Below are 17,880 nucleotides of genomic sequence, written 5' to 3' on the forward strand. Positions count from 1 at the left end.
TCCACTCGTGTGTGGAGGGATGCATAGAAAGTGAAAATGTTCCTCCAAAGTGAAATATCGCCCAAAGTGGGAGTGTCTGGGTTGCTGTGGGGGAACGTTAGAGGAAGTGGTAATGATGACAGCTCTAACCCAGTGCAGGTGCAGTAAAGCATGGCAGGTTGGTCAATTGCCCAGAACCCATTACTTCTCCCTGGAGACCAACCTTGTAATGTGCAAGGTACCTTATGTAAAGGACTGATCTATTGTCAACAGGGACATCTCTCAGGTTTCACATGGAGCCCAAAATGCACCTCACAAGGTTATACAGGCAGGTAGAGAATGAACCATGTGCCTCTGCTGATTGCAAACGTTTCATATAATTTTAATAAACTTTTTTGGCACTGGATTTGTTTAATTCTTCAAAATGTGAAATGCATTACTTGAAAAAAAAAAAGATACATTTTGTTGGGTGTTCTTCCAAGAAAAGTTTAATTGCACTGCAGCATTTTATAAGTGAGGAGGCAGTGCTTGTAAAATTCATATCGTTTTTCTGTTCGCGAGTGCCTTTACAGGTGAGCTAAACATGTGACTGCACAGGAAACAGGAAGGGAACGACCTTGGGTGGCAGATCCATCTCTGTTTTTGTGTCATCTTCAGACAGCTGTTGTTTGACCACCATCTCCTAGATGCATTCTATCCGACACTTGTAACAATGGTGTAAATGAGAGAAAAATTGAGCTCACCTTAAAGGCGGACTTCAGTCCTCTTGAAGGCTGAAAGCCCTGGATGAGCACAGTGCACAGTGGCAGCTCAGAGTCCTTGTTTTGCTCCCTGAGACATGTGTAATCAGAGAGAAAGTCCAGCACAGATTACAGTCTTCAATCAGTCAGCGAGGAAAATGATATGTACATCATTGTCTCTGCCGCACATCCCAGCCACTGTCAGCCTGCATGCATATTACCTGTGTCAAAGCTGCCAGGGGCATGACGAGAGAAACTGAGAGCCATCACAGAGCCGCCACTCAGGGAGGGGTGTCGGGGCTTCGAGCGCGGCAGCCAGATTCAGTCTCCACGTGGACCCTATACTCTGACCTCTCAGATGTTCTTGACACCATTTAATGTACATTTTCAGATACGAAACGTCTTCTTCCATATCTCAAGTCATTTTCAGTGGGTTGAAGTTCAGCACTTGTCACCAAAAGAAAATGCCAAACACACGTTTTGTAGTCCCCCCTCCCCCCTAACTCAAGTCCAGGAAAGTTGCAGTCATCTGACCTTGAGGTGCACAATAGAAAGAGTCGCTTCATACAGAGTGAAAACTAAATGACTGCTGTGAAGACTGGCAAAAAAAAAAAAAAAAAAGAATGATCTTTTCTAATCTTCTCATAGATGTATAATGTATTTGATTCAATTTTCTCCTCCATAAAAACAGACACATACTGTGTGGGTATAACAGCATAATGTGGAAAATTTTGATGCAGGTGTCTCATTGTTGTAGATTCAATTTTCACAGTTGGATCTGGAAAAAAAAAACATATAGTATAAATGCAAAACAGTGGGAAGGAGACATTTCACAATAAAGACAGCAAAGATAGAGCTTGTCTGAATTCCACCCTCATGAAATAGGACATCAGACCGTAATTTCCCTGAGACTAGAGTGTTAATTTAAAACTGCGAAGGGCACCTCTGCAACTTAAAAAAAGAAGATGGAAGACAGACGGTCCTAATCTGTGCAATTTTAGATGTTAACATTTCTCCAACATGGATAATAAGAACCAAAAATACAAAACAACTCAATATCTGAGCATCGAACTGCGACTTGTGACCACTTTTAGTTTACATGATAGCTCCCCTGTCCCACACCAGGTATCTGTTCACCTTGAGAAGTCCAGACTTTAACGCAATGTGAATGCAAGCACTTTTTGTCTTTACAATTCTGTTTGTCTTCTCTGGTCCTGCTGGGCATCCAGAGGGAGGTCACCAAATGGTCTACAATGTAAAAAAAAAGGTACTGACCTTCTGCTAAATTGGCTACAATCCAAAGACAAGGAATATCGGGTTATTGAGTTGATCCATGCTGGGAAAAATGATCTGAGCATTTGACTTTTGTAGTTGATCAAGGGCAAGAATGTGTCAGGGATGTAGAGACGCGACACTTTTAAAAATGCTGTCTTCAGTGTTCTAATGGTTTAATAAAAAAAAAAGGCAGCAGTATTCCTGCTGTAAACAAATACATTAGGCAGGATGGTAAGTGCTTTCCATTTATGAAGAGACTTTGCAGCTCATATCCCAAAGAAAATAAATAACAGTTTTCTGCGTTAAACTCTGAGCTGCCGCTGAAAAAAAAAAAAAAAAGACACAATGTAAATGAATGCAGCTGCAGAACCCCAACAATTCATTGCACTGTACTTTCAAGTTGTTGATTCCTTGAGAAAGGCAAATAATAGTCATTTTGCAAAATTGCAGGCCTATCCTTCAACAACTGGGGAAAAAATGTTAAAATTGGGCACGGCTTGGGAAGAAGCAACCCTCTTGCTGATGTATTTCATATATTTGGGACAGCATAATGAAATAAGTCATTTCTGCCAACAGTTCACATTACCTCCCAATGGTTAAGAACCATAATCCCAACAGCATTTTGAATTCTACCACACATAGAGTCGAAAATGTTATTGCATGATTACAGTGTTCCTCTCCCGCTACGTAGTTATTTTATTTATGCATTTTGCACATGAATTGGAGAAGCTGAGCACCACGTACAATTAAGACTGCAATTCGAAGAACAACCAAAGCTATCTGGGGCTATAAAATCTCATAGACAACTTGTAATGTCAGCACAGTGAGAAATGACACCCGTCCGTCACAAAAGACACCGCAGTTGTGTAATTGAAAAAGCTTTGGCTCTACAAAATAAGACTGAAGTTGAATTCTCTTCGCTCAGCTTGCAAAATGTGTTTTACGTTATGCTCACACCGCAACAATTACAAGATTCTGTGAGTGTTTGCTGCATTCACCAAGTCAAAGTCACCGTCTGCATTTCTTTGTGATTAAATCAAAGGTTCCTCTTAAGACTCATTAACTGGGACGCTGAAAGCTCCTCTTAATGTGGTCTGCAGTGATGCTGACATACTTGTCAGAACACAAATAAAGGAAGTTTGTTGACAAAGTTAGCCTCATGTCCAGTTAGTCACTTAAAACGGCAGCGTGGAAAGTACCAGCCATGCTCAGCGGTCACATGACCTCTAGTTCCTTCACTTTAACCTGAAATACAGTACTACAGTAGTCCTCATCTAATATGGCTATAAAAACTATTTAAAAAAAACAAACAAAAAAAAAACAACAACATTTTGTCAAGTAAGAAAGTTATTCTGGCTTTAATATGTCAGTGTATTTACATATATTTAAAAGCTCAGATCCTTTTTAAGGTTTTGTGGAATTGTTCTGAACTATGGTAGAAAACTCTTGAAACTGACGTTTGGAGAAATTGTGTTTAATCCTGAGAAAACAGATAATAAATGTTTTTTTTTTTCCCCAAGAACCTCACTTTAAATGACCTGAACTACCCCTTTAAGCAGATGTGGGCAACTTAAGACCCAAGGACCAAAAGTGGCGCATGGACAATCTCCATCAGGCCCTCAATACCCTTAGATTAAAAATAAAACCTTTTTAAAATAAAGATTGATTAAAAAAGCAGCAATTTATTAATGAGACTTAAGGAAATTTAAATTAAATATCTCACGTAAAACTTAAAAACAACAACATTTAAGTTATTGTGTTTCCAGAACTAGACTGAATTTTAAAGACTTGGAAACACAAATATATAAGTTTGTTTTACATGTATAACTCGTTAAGCTAACATTGTCACAAGAGCCAGTTTACAGAAAGTGTTTTCTATTCCTAAAGAATTTTGGAAAGACTTGTTTTATAAAGCTAACTATGCTACAATAAGAAAAGATCTTCTAGATTATCCATCATGAAGAAAATGTATTTTCCAATTCTCTATATGGTCCATTGGTTGCTTTAAACGTCTTGATGTGGCCCTTTGGGAAAAAAGTAACCCACCTCTGCCTTTAAGGCACAGCTAAACAGCATTCAAGAGTAAAAATAAATAAATAATCCAAACGATGTATATAAATTATGGCATCTTGGATTATTTTAAAAAAAAATCACGTTAAACTCCTTTTAACTCGGCAGCATTTTTAACAATCTGGGAAAGAAGAAGAAAACCTACACACTGAATCCCCAGCTCCGACTGTCCCCGAGGCCTGTGTATCAGGTTTTATTCCTTCAGGGAAGCAAAGATTATTACAATATTCAGATTACCGAGCAGGGGAAATTAATTGGACTAATTAACATACAAGTAAATGATGATACCGTTAACACATTTCATTAACTCAAACTGTCATTCTATGTTTCTGGTGCACTTGGTATTGCATTACAATGAATATGATTCATTAATTTATGCAAATGAAACGAAGGAGATGAGATGTGTTCCCCCCCCCCCCCCCCCCAACACTATAAAACACATCTTTTGAGTTGTTTTCACCAAACTGACTTAAAACCATGTGCTTCTCGCTCAGATTTATCAGATAGCGCCGTTTCACAGATCACCCTTTTAATGACGCTCTTAAATGCTAATGCCAGGTAGGCTATAATATGCTTGTAATTCTCTTACGCCACTGTCTCGAGTCTAATAATAATAAAAAAGGCGCAGCACCTAATTAGCAGGAGGCAGAGGTGCAGGACGTGAGCTACTAGTGAAAATATTAATCTGACTGAACACAGATTTTAACAAATCTGGACAAAACAGAAAACAGTTGTAACATGCCAGACCTATAGCAGCTCATTTCTCAATGTATTCTTTAATAATCTATTCAAGTGTGAATGAACTGGGGTCATTGAATGAGTTGTTACCCATCACGCCTCGGTAAGGTTTGTTCAAAGTCATGAGGCAGAGCTTTGTTCTCTAGCAGCTGAATACTTTTGACATTTCAGTGTGACATTAACTTGCAGTTAATTGAGGGTCTGCACCAGCAGTTGGCCTCATGACTCCTATCTTCACCAAAGCAGCACCACCCCGGGAAGGTCAAGGGGTCAATGTGGCTCTCTTCCTGCTCCTATGGCTGCAGTGACATCTACTGGACTACAAACCCAGGGAGTAAACTGCAAAGGGGAGGGAAAAAAAAAAAAAGACTAAAACTACTGACCAGCTGACATGACATCATATAAAAACAGCAACAACCTTTTAGATAAAATGTCTAATTGTGGTACAAAATAACTCACCATCAAGAATCAACTGACAATTATCTTTAAAATAATCAAAAAGGACTTTCAAGTGTAACAAAGATTTATATTGTTATATATCTATCAAGATTTATACAGAAGACTGAAATGAAGACAAACCTCCAGAATTTATTAAAAGACTGTAAATATGCTGCATGTTTCAGCATATTCTGATGTAGAAACATCCTGAAGGAGTCAACAAAAGAAAGAACATCGACCTCATAACGTGTTCTTCATTGTCTCAATGAAAGAAAAAAACAAAACAAAGTAGACCCAATCACATTACCATTACAATCACTGTTCAGTTCTGTGTGCATCTGTGTTCAACTCATCCATTTAGGATTAGGAAAAAAGATCGACATAGCGCAACATGGAAAATAGGGGGAATGTAACACATTTAAAAGAAAACAAGGTAAAAAGGTATATTTACTAACAAGAGGGATATTAAAGAGAATCTTGCTAAACTTTTGCATCCAAAGGGACAGAGGATTAACGTGATGACGACAGTGCTGTTAATGTGTATCCCCTTCAGAAATCGCTCATCTTTCTAATATTGTGATCGCACTGATAGAGCAGAACACGTGGTAAAAACTGTGTTGCAAAATTAAAACTGTGATAGGATTCAGCAGGCATAGGTAACATGGCATAATGACAATTCAATCAGCATTTCGTTGATTAAATTGAAAGAAAAGAAAAAAATCACCATGGCCTGCAAATCTACTGGGGCTATTTACTCTATTTATAGCACGCAGTGGAGTCACCCTGAGCTTGGAGTCAAATTTGGCAATAACCACAAAAAAAATAAAAAAAATAAAATGGCTGTTTAAAATATTACGTTTTTTGTTTGGAAGTTTCCATGAAAGGGTACAAAAAGCACATTTGAATTACATATTGGAGTAGATTTAAATATTTTCAATATTAGGACGTAAAAACATAATAAAAATAGCTGTTGAGTAAAATTAGTATCTAAGCGAATGATGTATTAACAATATAAGTCCGAGACAAATTACAATAACATTTTTCGATTGTTTTTCATTTTTCTCTATTGTGAGAGAACAAAAAAACAACACATTCATAAGAAAAGAGCTTCTTCGCAAGCAGACCAACGGTCAGATAATGATGCATAACAATAATTAAAACCCACATAACGTGAAATATTTGCATGGACTTAATAAATTCACTTTGGATGGATAAAATTTAGTTCTGCTGCAGGATTTAGTCTCTGCTGAAAGGAAAACAGAATAAGTTTTGCTTACAGAGAACAGAAGCAAAAGAAATCAATAAAATGCTCAACTTAGCAACAACTTTCCATGAAAAACACAATATTAACAAATAAGTACAATTAAAACAAAGTGGAATCCTACAATTTCCAATTTTGTACAAAATAAGGCATTTCTTTGTGTGTTTACTGCAACGTCTTGGTTTCCTCATTTTTAGTCGCCGCTTGCTTTTCCTTCCTCCACAATAACAGCGTGGACACGGACTAAATCTGTGTTTATATATAATTTTCCTTCAAAACTTGAATAAAAATGCACATAGGAGAATACAGTATAAGAGGAGTTCATAAGTAGAGAGTAAATCACTTCATAACTTCACTGGCAGCGACTGTGGTGACAAGCTGGAGGGGAATCTCTGCGTTGGCCAGTATGTCCTGGGCGTTGTTAGAGCCCTGCTGGATGTTGGTGAGGATGAGGGTGGTTCCGCTGGCCGTGATGATGCTGTCAGAAGAACCTGCTGACTCCACGGAGGCCACCACTGTGTTGCCGGAGCTCACGCCTTTTTTGTTCTGATGAGTTTTAATGTGCTTCGCCAGGTGGTCGCTCCGCATGAAGCGCTTGGAACATTCCGGGCAGACAAACTTCTTCTCTCCTGCCAAAAAGAAAATACAGTTTTACAAAGTTCGGTGCCAAAATACATTAGGAGAGAGTTAAATGTGCCGTTTAAAAACAGATAATTCAACTAAAGTTCATAAAAGTGGTACGCAAACTTGGAAATAAAAAAATAACTAAAAACCAAAGCGGTGAAAGAAACTCAAAATGCTTTTTTCTTACATTTCAGACACTATAACTAAAGGCTGCATAACATGGACCCAAATGTTTGATCTGATTTAAGCCTCTAAAGCCAATCTGTCACTGTCAAATTGAAACTACACAACAGATTACAATTATCACCAACTGGAAGCCTAGAAGATTAAATATCCTCTTGAAAAGTTAACTGAATGCTAACAGTTGCAGCTGACAGCGTAATGAAATGCTACTCTAGCCCATCTTGTCAGAGGCCTCACTGACAATAATATGCTTGGGTAAAACAACATCAGTACGAGCAAGTGGTGATATCCTCTTCAAAGGTCTCTCTAGCCATTAAGTGTCATCAGATACCACAAATTACAATCTTATTCTGGTATATCTAGCTGGATGTCTCAATCAATATTTTGCATTGCATTATGGACATGAAGCATACATGCAAAAGCTAGAGTTCTGAAAAGTGAAGCTCTTTTGTTTATTGTATAACCTGGTGTTAAGAAATCAGTTAAAACTGACAGCCGAGCAGATTGAACACAATCCATAGCTATTAAATGACTTGTCAAATCTGTGTGTTTCTAATAGGATGATGATCAGACTGTATCTCGTGTGCAGATATTATTTCTTGCATGACTCATGCTTTGCAGGGCACAAATTAACACAATGTAGCTGACTTGGACATGTTCCTGATGTGCACTCCCAAGGGAGAAAGAAAAGAGGGGCACCTGTGTGTGTTCTCCTGTGCCTCTGCAGTTCATCGCTGCGTGTGAACCTTTTCCCACAGAACATCCAGCTGCAAACAAAAGGTCGCTCCCCTGAATGCCATCGCAGGTGTGCTCGCAGGTGTGACGTCTTTCCATAGACTTTCCCGCACCCCACGATGTGGCAGACGTGCTGCTTCTTCTTGCCCGTGCTGGACCCCCTGAGAAACACGGGTTGAGATGCTTAAGATCCAGTCAGAGAACTAGTCAAACATCGAGTCAGGTTAACTCACCTCCCCACAGACTCTTTGCAGTTAGGACAAGTGCATGCCACCCTGCGCAGCCTCTTGCCCTCCTGACCGAACTGATCTTCGTCATCAATCATGCTGCCAGGGAGATGCGACAGATCATTTGCGTTCAGGGTAGAATTGGTGCTCAGCCAGTCTCCAGAGTCAGGCTCTTCCTTGATCCGAATATCTGAAATTATTGTTCAGATTATGTTAGTAAGAAGCACAAACTCTAAATGCTGACACTTTTTGGCTTTCTTTAAGATCTAAATGACAAAAGTGGTAAAATAATTACCAAATTGCCAACAAATGTGAACAATGTGCAAATGTGTTCATAGCCTGTTTGAGGAGGGGCGCCCTCAATTTTCCATAGTGTTTGTAAGCCAAAGCAACATAACTAGGGGGGGGCTGAGAGAGAGAGATGGGTGTGATGTTGCATTATTGGGCCAGTACAGGAGGTGATCACAGATGATTCAGAACACACCACTTCCCACCAACTCATTTATAAGGCTGTCTTTTTTTTTGTTTTAGTTTCTGGGTTTGAGTTTTTGCCTTCCTAAATTAAAGAGTAAAATTTTCCCAATATCAATATCAATTGCTAACATTAGCATTATGAAAATAAACAAAACTGAGTAGCAGTGAAGCTTGAGGTTCACTCAGCCAATGAGTGTTTCATCACTTCAGCTTTACCATCAGTTGTACTAATGAAACAAGAGAAAACAATTGAAGTACAGTAGTCCCTCGTGACTTCGACTTTTGTGGACTCGCTCTTTCGCTATTTTTCAAAGTAAGATTGTACGCAATAAAAAAAAAAGATTGTACACGACACACCATCGTCAACTTTAATATTACTAAGTGATTGGGACGGTATGAGATACTGTAAAAAGTTAACAATAACAACAAAAAAAAACTTCAGACAGGGGCCGCCATTTTGTAGTTTTCTATCAATAAGCCTGCACTGCATCACCAGTCAAAAGGACTACATTACCCAGAAGCCAAAGTTGCTTTCTGCTGAAATGGAGGGAAAGTTTTGATCCGATCCGAAAAAGTTCAGTTCTTATTCATAGTGACTTTGTCACTCAGTGGATGCAGAGAGCCGTACGGAACCGACTGGAATTGGACCAGAACTGGACTTCCAGCCTCATCGGTCAGTCTGAGAGCTGCTTGCCAACCCATGAGGCCTCTCGAACAGGGAGGTATTGCTTGGAGGTCCAGTGTTTTCTCCAGAGCTCACCGGGACTTTTATCATCCGGATTTGGACTCGATCGGGACCACTGTGTGGTTTTGTGCTGGCTATCCGAAGGTCCAGCTCTCTCTAAAAGCGTCTTGGTGCTCAAGAGCTGCAGAGAGACGATCAGAACCGGACCAAGGCTGGTGAGTACCCATATAAAATTTTGCAGTAGCTAACTGTGCAGTACATATACTTATGTTGTTTTGGTGTGTTGTTTCAGCTAAGAAATCTATGTCAGTTTAACTTAAGTGTTAAATAAAATTAAATATAAAATAAAAATAGCATTAGACAGTTTTTCCACTTATTGCCGGGGGGGGGGGGGGGGGGGTGGGGGGCCGGAACGTAACCCCCACGATAAACGAGGGACTACTTTAATGTTGTAATTAAAGTTGCACCCCAGTTCCCATAACAGTCTCAAACTTTTCAGTCTCCAAATCTCTAAGTTTTTAATAGAACGTATTAAGAAGAACAATCACCGCTGAGTTATAAGTATAAACAAGTAAAAACAAGCAGACCGTGTACAGTGTGGAGTGTTGATAGCACCATTAGACCTCAGTCTTTGCGAAAACAGGTAGTCAAGAAGAAAATAAATAATAAAATCAGTTACAAGAAAACATTTTGTTGCCCATCATCACGTTACATTAAACATTAAGAATAACATATTGTTGACACTATGAAGCTTGTCATATTAACAATAAACATAAACTAGTCTGTACACTATTGTTTGTTTTTCTTGTGTAAAATAAAACATCCGTGTTTGTGACATTGTCAGGATTTCACAGACTAAATCATGGAGCAGCGTTAATGCAGACATTTTAACTTGACATATTATGAAAAGCGCAGGTGTAATTAAATCCATCAGGGATTGTTCTGCCCTATTTGAGTTCCCACGACAGTGTCAGTTTCAGCTGACGTGAACAATTTTAGCATCCTGAAACCACAACATTTTAATGTCCTCAGCTTTTATTTATTTAAATATTTATAGGCGAGTTTTTGTTTTGTTTTCCTGCATTTGAGAGTAAGGCCTACTAACTAACTAATCATGTTGTTTTGTTTGTTTTAATTCAATTAGCAACAAAAAAGCCATCTGTAAACAATACTTTAAAAAATGTGATAGACAAGGGCCGTTATACTTTGGACACAATGTTGATAACCTGCTGTAGACTGTTAGAAATTTTAATGATGTTTAAATTACAGGAGCAGGGTGGCACAACTGGTAGAGCTGCTGCCTCTCAGCGAGCAGGTTCCCAGTTCAAATCCCAGTCCGGGGGCCTTTCTGGGTGGTTTGCATGTTCTCTCTGTGCATGCGTGGGTTTTCTCTGGGTACTCCGGTTTCCTCCCACAGACCAAAAACATGCATGTTAGGCTGATTGGTAACTCTAAAGTGTCCCTAGGTGTGAGTGAGAGAGTGAATGGTTGTTTGTCTCATTTGTCTCTATGTGGCCCTGTGATGGACTGGAGACCTGTCCAGGGTGCACCCCGCCCTTCCCACAGTGATTGCTGGACATGGGCACCGGTGACCCCCGTGACCCAAAATGGCAGAAGCGGGTAAAAGATGAGTGTTACTAAACTAATTAGAACTGCAACCAGATGTGAATGCAGCAAGGTCTGTATATGTCTGTACAACTTTAATAAGAACTATTACTGCCTGAAAATATTATTTTCATGTAAATATTCTAATATAACAAAAAAAAAACAAAAAAAACTTCTGTACCTCCAAGAGAATCTGTGTCTGCTTCCTGTTGGTCTGCTGAGTTGACTGTGACCGTCTGCAGGTTGGGAATCTGCCCTGCGCCAATGCTACCCAGAGACAGAGTCTGGACTGGTGCCAGAGTAATCTGCTGGGGTGGGGAGGTGGGTAGTTGGAGGTTCTGAAGGTTCTGTACTCCTTGTACCTGAAAGGTTTGCCACTGTATCTGACCTGATGGTGTGACCGTCTGAGCTTGGATGATGAAGGTTCCTGGGTTGATCAGTTGCAAATTCTGCAGGTTCTGACCAGATGTTGCCACTGACTGGACCACCTGACCATTGGTGGTCTGAATAGGCATCTGCTGCAGTTGGATGATGGACTGAGCTGAGGATGCCTGGATGTTGAGCTCCTGATTCGATTGGACGAAGCCTTCCTGAAGGCCAGAACTCGAGTCGGATTGCTCTGCAGCAACTGATGATAATGAAGCGTCTTGTGCCAGCAGAGCTTCATTTGTTGGAGCATCCAGCTGAGAGGAAGACGTTGGCACAAAGATCTCAGTATTTGCATTTGAGTTATTTACTGATAGTGTCTGTGAGAGGTGATCATCTGTTTTATTCAAACTCTCTGAGCTATCCACCGGCTGGTTTGCCATAATTAGCTGGCCATCAGCAGTGACCCCTGTTGCTATAGTTTGAGCACCTGACAGGCCAAGGGATTCCAGGTCGACACTGTTAATGGGAACAAAGGTAATGTTCCCCGGCAGGCCCAAAGGCACATTGGTAACAACCTGGCCTTGGTTGTTGAATGTAGAGCTGCCAATAGAAACCCCTTGGATCTGTTGGACATTACCAGTCTGTGAAATGAGATTTTGGTTGTTAAGAAAGTTTGCAGATGATGTCAAGTTGAGGCCCTGGCTCCCATCAGACAATATCTGAATCTGCCCCGTGGCATCCTGAGTCAGGGTTGGTCCTTTGACACCTGATGTGGAGAAGCTCAGCTGTCCATCTCCTGTCTGAAGCTGAGGAATTACTTGGTACTGAATGTTAGGCACTGAATTGGCAGATGAGTCGTTCATTCCAGACGTCACAAAAATTGGCTGACTTTGCAAGTTTTGGAGAGGAAGAACATACTGTCCATTTGATGTTAATATCCCCTGACTTTGGATCTGTATTATTCCAGACTCATCATTTGCTCCTGTTGTGGGAGCCAACACTTCCCATTTGTCAGTCCCAGTAAGTGGCGAAGACGAATCTGATGTCTAAAAAAAAAAAAAGAAAAAGAAAATGAGTGACATTAAAAAAAAAAATGGTTTAACACAATTCGAGAGTATCAAATGTGACCATTAATTAAAAAAAAAAAAAAAAAAAGCTTTTCGAAATATAAGCAAACTAAATTATTAATTTAATAGAAATTAAAGTAAATGTAGGGTTTCATTTCACAAAAGTTTGCTGACAGTTTTATTTACATTTCTAAGGACATTTACACTGTCATCTTGATTTTTCCATGAGATTTTCCACAGATTATTAATAAGTGTACAAAATTAAAAGTTGAAGTCCATAAGTCTCATTTCGCATCTGACAGTGACTCAAATCAAACACTAGACATTCACACACAAGACGTCAATGAGGTAGAGAGACCCATAATCAACGTACAACTAAACTCTACCTGCTTCACTGTACCTCTCTTAACAATTTTGTTCATATTCTCTGGTGACTGGTAGAATAATTTATTACTAATTTTTGACCAATTTTTGTTTACCTGGGTCCAACACAAAGCAAAAGCAAATCAAATACTCCCCCCCAAAAAAATCACTGTGAGATGCAGAGGTGGTAGTTATAGTACTTCAGTGATGGGTGTTTTGTGTCGATATGCCTGACAGGCTTCAAAATATTCCACTGAAATAAAAAGATAACTTACCAGACAAGTAATTTTGAACCCATGAACTTGTTTTGATACAATGCTTTGTACATAAGCAGGAAAGTAACATGACAATGTGAAAGCAACACAACGTTTAGGTGAAAGTGCAATGAAACAGTTTTCACTAAAACCAAACCCAAAAAAAAAATAAACAAAAAAAATAACAGGCTATCAGTATATAATACTGATCAAAATAACCATGTTCACAAATATCATCGAGCACTAACTGCAAGTACTGTACATGTTTTCAGGTTGTATTTGTACTCATTGGATTTTGAAAGGGAGTATTCCCACCAGTCATAAGTTTCCTGAGCAAATGGACAAACGTGAATGAGTCACAAACAAACAAACTAAAGCACTCTTGTTTAATATGCTTATGCAACTGCAGCAGTGACTGTTTATTATAACACTAACAAATTGTAAAATAAAGTGTCATACAGCTGTTTAAATATAAATGTACCTAAGTTGTGCACCTTGTTCTAAATCTGAGGTGATAAATTGTTAGAAGTGGCTTTATCTGAGTAATGCATGGGTTAAATAAATCACTAAATTGGGACAAAAATAAAACCATAATAATTCTTTAAATTAAATATTCAGCACCAAATTAACAGCCTTGCAAGTATGAATATAAAAACAATATTTTCTTCTTTAGATAACAGTCAAAACTCCAACATCGTTATCAGCTTAAACTCTTCCAGAATATGCAGCTAATATAAAAAATGATGTTCATTTCTACTAAAAGATTAAAATAAAAAAATTATCCAACTGCATCCTACTGCTCCGTATGCTTTGATTTTTAAATGCAGAAATTATAGGCTAAAATAGTTATAAAATTACATTAAAAGTCTGTGGAAGGCACAAAAATGTACTGCAATGTTAAATAATGATTTGTTTGACTTTATTTTGTAGCACCAAACCAAGTATTAGCAATGAGGATCTTAGCCTACAAGAAAATACAATACAACTATATTTATAAAACAATTTAAAAACAACGTTGTTGGCCAAAGTGCTGTACACTAACACATACAAGCAAGCATGAAAACCATAAAATCAACAGATACCATAAAAGTAATGAACTATCAAAATCATAATGCCAAAAAAAGTCCAACCAGAGGCTTTAAAACACATCTTGACCTATATCTTGCTACCAGTTTGGCTAAGCAGTGACTAAAGGTTCACATCTGCTAAAATTATGATCAGATGTAGCAGAGGTGCTGACTTACCACACCGGCGGCAGCACCTCTGTTCACCTCTGATGATGGTGACCCAACCTTAGTGCAGGTCGTTGCTAGAAGGTCGAGGGGTGATAGCTGAGTGTCCTACCCACATTGTACAAGTTTAAAGGGAAGAAAGTGGGTTGGCCATTAGTGTGGGCCATACAGAAAGAGTGACTCATATCTAAGTGTGAAAAATACTTTATCGTCAAGTGAGCCCCTCAGGCAGCACCTAAGTTAAAAATTTTTTTTTTTTACTTTCTACACTTTTTGTTCCAGTAATTTATTTGCCTATATTTCACCAGGAAGTCCCAAAAAGAGACAAAATTACTTCTTCAAGGTGGTCCTGGCCAAGATGGAGGCATAAATTAGAAACAGAATTGTGCAATAATTTAAACTACAAAATAATGGAATAAAATGCAAAACAAAATGAAAGAAAAATATTTAAAACTATACAATCCAACCCAATTCTATACCAGAACAAAAAAACTAGCAAGTAAAACTGATGAAAGCTTTTTTCAGCAGACTTCTTAAACATTCCTCAAAAGTATGAATAGAAGGAAGTGCTTGAAAGTTGATGCAATTTGGAGCTTGTCTCAAAAATATTGTGCATAAAAATGCAGATCCACATTTTTTTGAATGCATTTTGGGAACATTGGTTTGGATTTTATAAAAAAATTACTTGCAACACATCTACTAGTGATACTAATACTAATACTAAAAAGAGACTAGTAGGTAGTTGAACACAACACTTTGTTGCTGTAAATAGTAACGTATTTTTTTTCTCTAATTGAAAGAAATTAATCTTAAAATATTTACATAAGTTGCAAAAGTGAATGTGTGAACCTACATGTTATAATGTGTAATGCTGCATGATTTTATTTAAACCAGGTTTTTTTAAGTTCAAAAAGAAAAAAGTAATGAAAGTGCTATATATTATCATCAATGTATTTGTCTAAACAATTACAACATTTATTCTCTGCATATGACCCTTTACACTTGAGGATTTCTTGGCAAGTTTTCTCTATAATGTCATTTTGGTTTTGACTGATTTGTTGCAGTCCTTCTATGGTAAAATTCTTGACATTGTTCATATTACAACAATTTAAGCTTTGCAAAAATATGTTGTGTATCACCTATGAAGCCTTTTCACAGAACTTGGGAATGCAGTGAAGTTGTGTAGAAAACAACTAAATCAAGAAGCAGCCTGTCAGTGAGTCGTCAGGTTTTTAAAATGGTGTTTTACACATTGACATTTACACATTTTACGCATTGACAATGACCTCTGTAAAGCCACACATTATTTAATGCAGTTTTACTTCTCTCATATCACATCTGTTAGGCCACATATTGAAGTTCATTAAAAGTTTTGTAGTTAACTGCACAAAAATGTGTCTGAGGTATTTGAAACGTGTTTTGGTGAGTTTACATAAACATCAGCTGATGTTTGTTTCTCAGCTGGCAGCTGATTGTGTGACGTGGCTCCATGTTAATATAAACAGGTCCGATCACCCAGAGTTGGTTTCAGTGTCAGGTGTGAACACCAGTACTCAGAGCTGTTCATTTAAAATAAATTAACCAGAATGGATGTTTTTGCCAGATCAAACAGGACTGAAGTCACCATTGTCCAAAACAAAGCGAACACTGCACAATTTGGCTGCAAAGGAAAAAACGCTACTAAAATAATAATGCTAATAATAAAAACCTCTGTAGGTCAAAGCACTACAACAAATGTCAACCTAGACATCAGGAGGCGGGATTAATAAGGAGCTAGAGAGGAGGTGTTGCCTGAAAGGTTCAAATGAGTTTACGATATTTCCCCACGACCACATCCAATAACACTCAGGTAACAACGTTACAAGAGCTTAAAACTACTTCAGCTACAAGATGGAAGTCTTACCTGATTGCCATTGCTCTTTTCTTGCTGTAAAAAATCATCTTGACTGCGATCAGCATCCGGGGCAGCCATATCATCTGGTTTTAGTGGCTGTTCTGGGGCTGGAAAGTAGCAAATAATTTGAAGTTTATAGAAAAGTACAACAACAGCTGTGGCTAATGTTAGCTGTACCTGATGACTAGCATCTAAAAGCGTCCGCGAAGAAGCGAACAACAAGAGCATTTGTATAAAACTGCAACGTACATGTGGTTAGTTAAATGAAAGTTGAAGTAATGAGAAGTTCTAAACAAGATGGACCAGAGCAGTTAAGCTACTATCGTAGTCGGCGATGATTAGCAGTATCAGCAACAAACACCCCAGTTAGCAGCTAATTTAGCCGAAGGATGCCAGAGATAGCCTGTTAGCTTACACGGGTAAAGAAAATTAGGAATATTACATACCAGTCATTGCGTGACTCCTCTCTAAACGGAAAGTCCTGATATTCACAAACCACTGGACATTGTAAGCAGAATAATTTGATTGTATACGCGCAAAAATAGGTGATAAGTGTCAGATTTTTTTGTATTTTGATTGACGGGCGGTAGGTAACACGAAAGGTGGGGCCTCCTCTATTGACCGGGAGTATTTGCGTCATACACCGGAAGTCCCGCCTTACGTTGTAGACAGGTGATTGGTTGTTTCTCACCAGACCGTAGTATTATTTGTCAGTCAACATGTCAATCAATCTATGTTGGGTTCTTTTCCTGTTTATTATGCACGTTTACAGCGTAGGTGGCAGTGAGTGTTGTAGTTACGTCGTCTACCTTCAGTTTTTTTTTATAACGCTCAATCTAACCTGCTCACAGAAAATCCATATGGTTATCTGTAAAGTTATCCATTATAGTTAGATTTTGTGAAGGTTTTTTTGATGCTACATTTACCCTGCTAAAATAACATATCAGCTAATTACAATAGTTATCATCAATACAATAATTACAATCTATTATTTGAATTTTCTTGGTTGCTTTTGTCACATTAGATTTTAAAATTGTTTATCTAGATAACAGATTAGATGCCATAGATGCTGCCCTAGCTTTGACACCAAACATTCACAAGTTGACATGATTCAACAGGACTAAACAAATGCACTTCTGAAACATAATGCATATCCAGAACTAAAGGCATTCATGTTTAATGACATGGTAAACTACTTTGACATATTTGCGGCTGGACTAATGTATGCAAATGTTAGTTTCATGCATCCATCAATTTTCTGTGGCCCACCGACTTTGTCCAGTTCAGGGCTGTGGGATGTGCAGATGTGAGCAAAAGCTAGAGTATATGTCAAAAATTAAAGAAATATCACAGCTATAAACTGTCAGACCTTCACACTAAGTACTTCAAAGCATATACGTCAGACTTATAAAATAACATTTTTATTTAATAGTATGCAAATATGCCTTAATATGTCAAGAAATTTTTAATTATAAACATTTAAGAAATCAAAACTAATGTTGACTAAAGTTCTGTACATGCAAAAGAACAAACAACAGAAAATAAATAATAACAAAATAATTGTTATAACAATATATACAAACAGTATGATATTGATAGAAATTTACAGTATATACTTTGTATATACATCTATCTATCTATCTATCTATCTATCTATCTATCTATCT

The 17,880-nt window shown here is 38.1% G+C and overlaps 2 protein-coding genes across 2 annotated transcripts in view; one reads left to right on the forward strand and one right to left on the reverse strand.

The window, feature by feature from the left end:
- osbpl6 (oxysterol binding protein-like 6) overlaps nucleotides 1-17,880 on the forward strand; it is a 792,463-nt gene that overhangs the window by 82,889 nt on the left and 691,694 nt on the right. The window lies entirely within an intron of this gene.
- sp3a (sp3a transcription factor) lies at nucleotides 6,656-16,845 on the reverse strand. Its single transcript, XM_037686962.1, has 6 exons — nucleotides 16,660-16,845; nucleotides 16,223-16,320; nucleotides 11,216-12,449; nucleotides 8,277-8,460; nucleotides 8,008-8,204; nucleotides 6,656-7,130 (listed from the first exon to the last, which is right to left on the reverse strand). The coding sequence occupies exons 1-6, from the start codon at nucleotides 16,664-16,666 to the stop codon at nucleotides 6,841-6,843; spliced, it is 2,010 nt and encodes a 669-aa protein (XP_037542890.1). The 5' UTR covers nucleotides 16,667-16,845; the 3' UTR covers nucleotides 6,656-6,840.

The sequence above is a fragment of the Nematolebias whitei genome, chromosome 13 (genome assembly GCF_014905685.2).
Source record: "Nematolebias whitei isolate Nwh7 chromosome 13, NemWhi1, whole genome shotgun sequence".
Classification (NCBI taxonomy): Eukaryota; Metazoa; Chordata; class Actinopteri; order Cyprinodontiformes; family Rivulidae; genus Nematolebias; species Nematolebias whitei.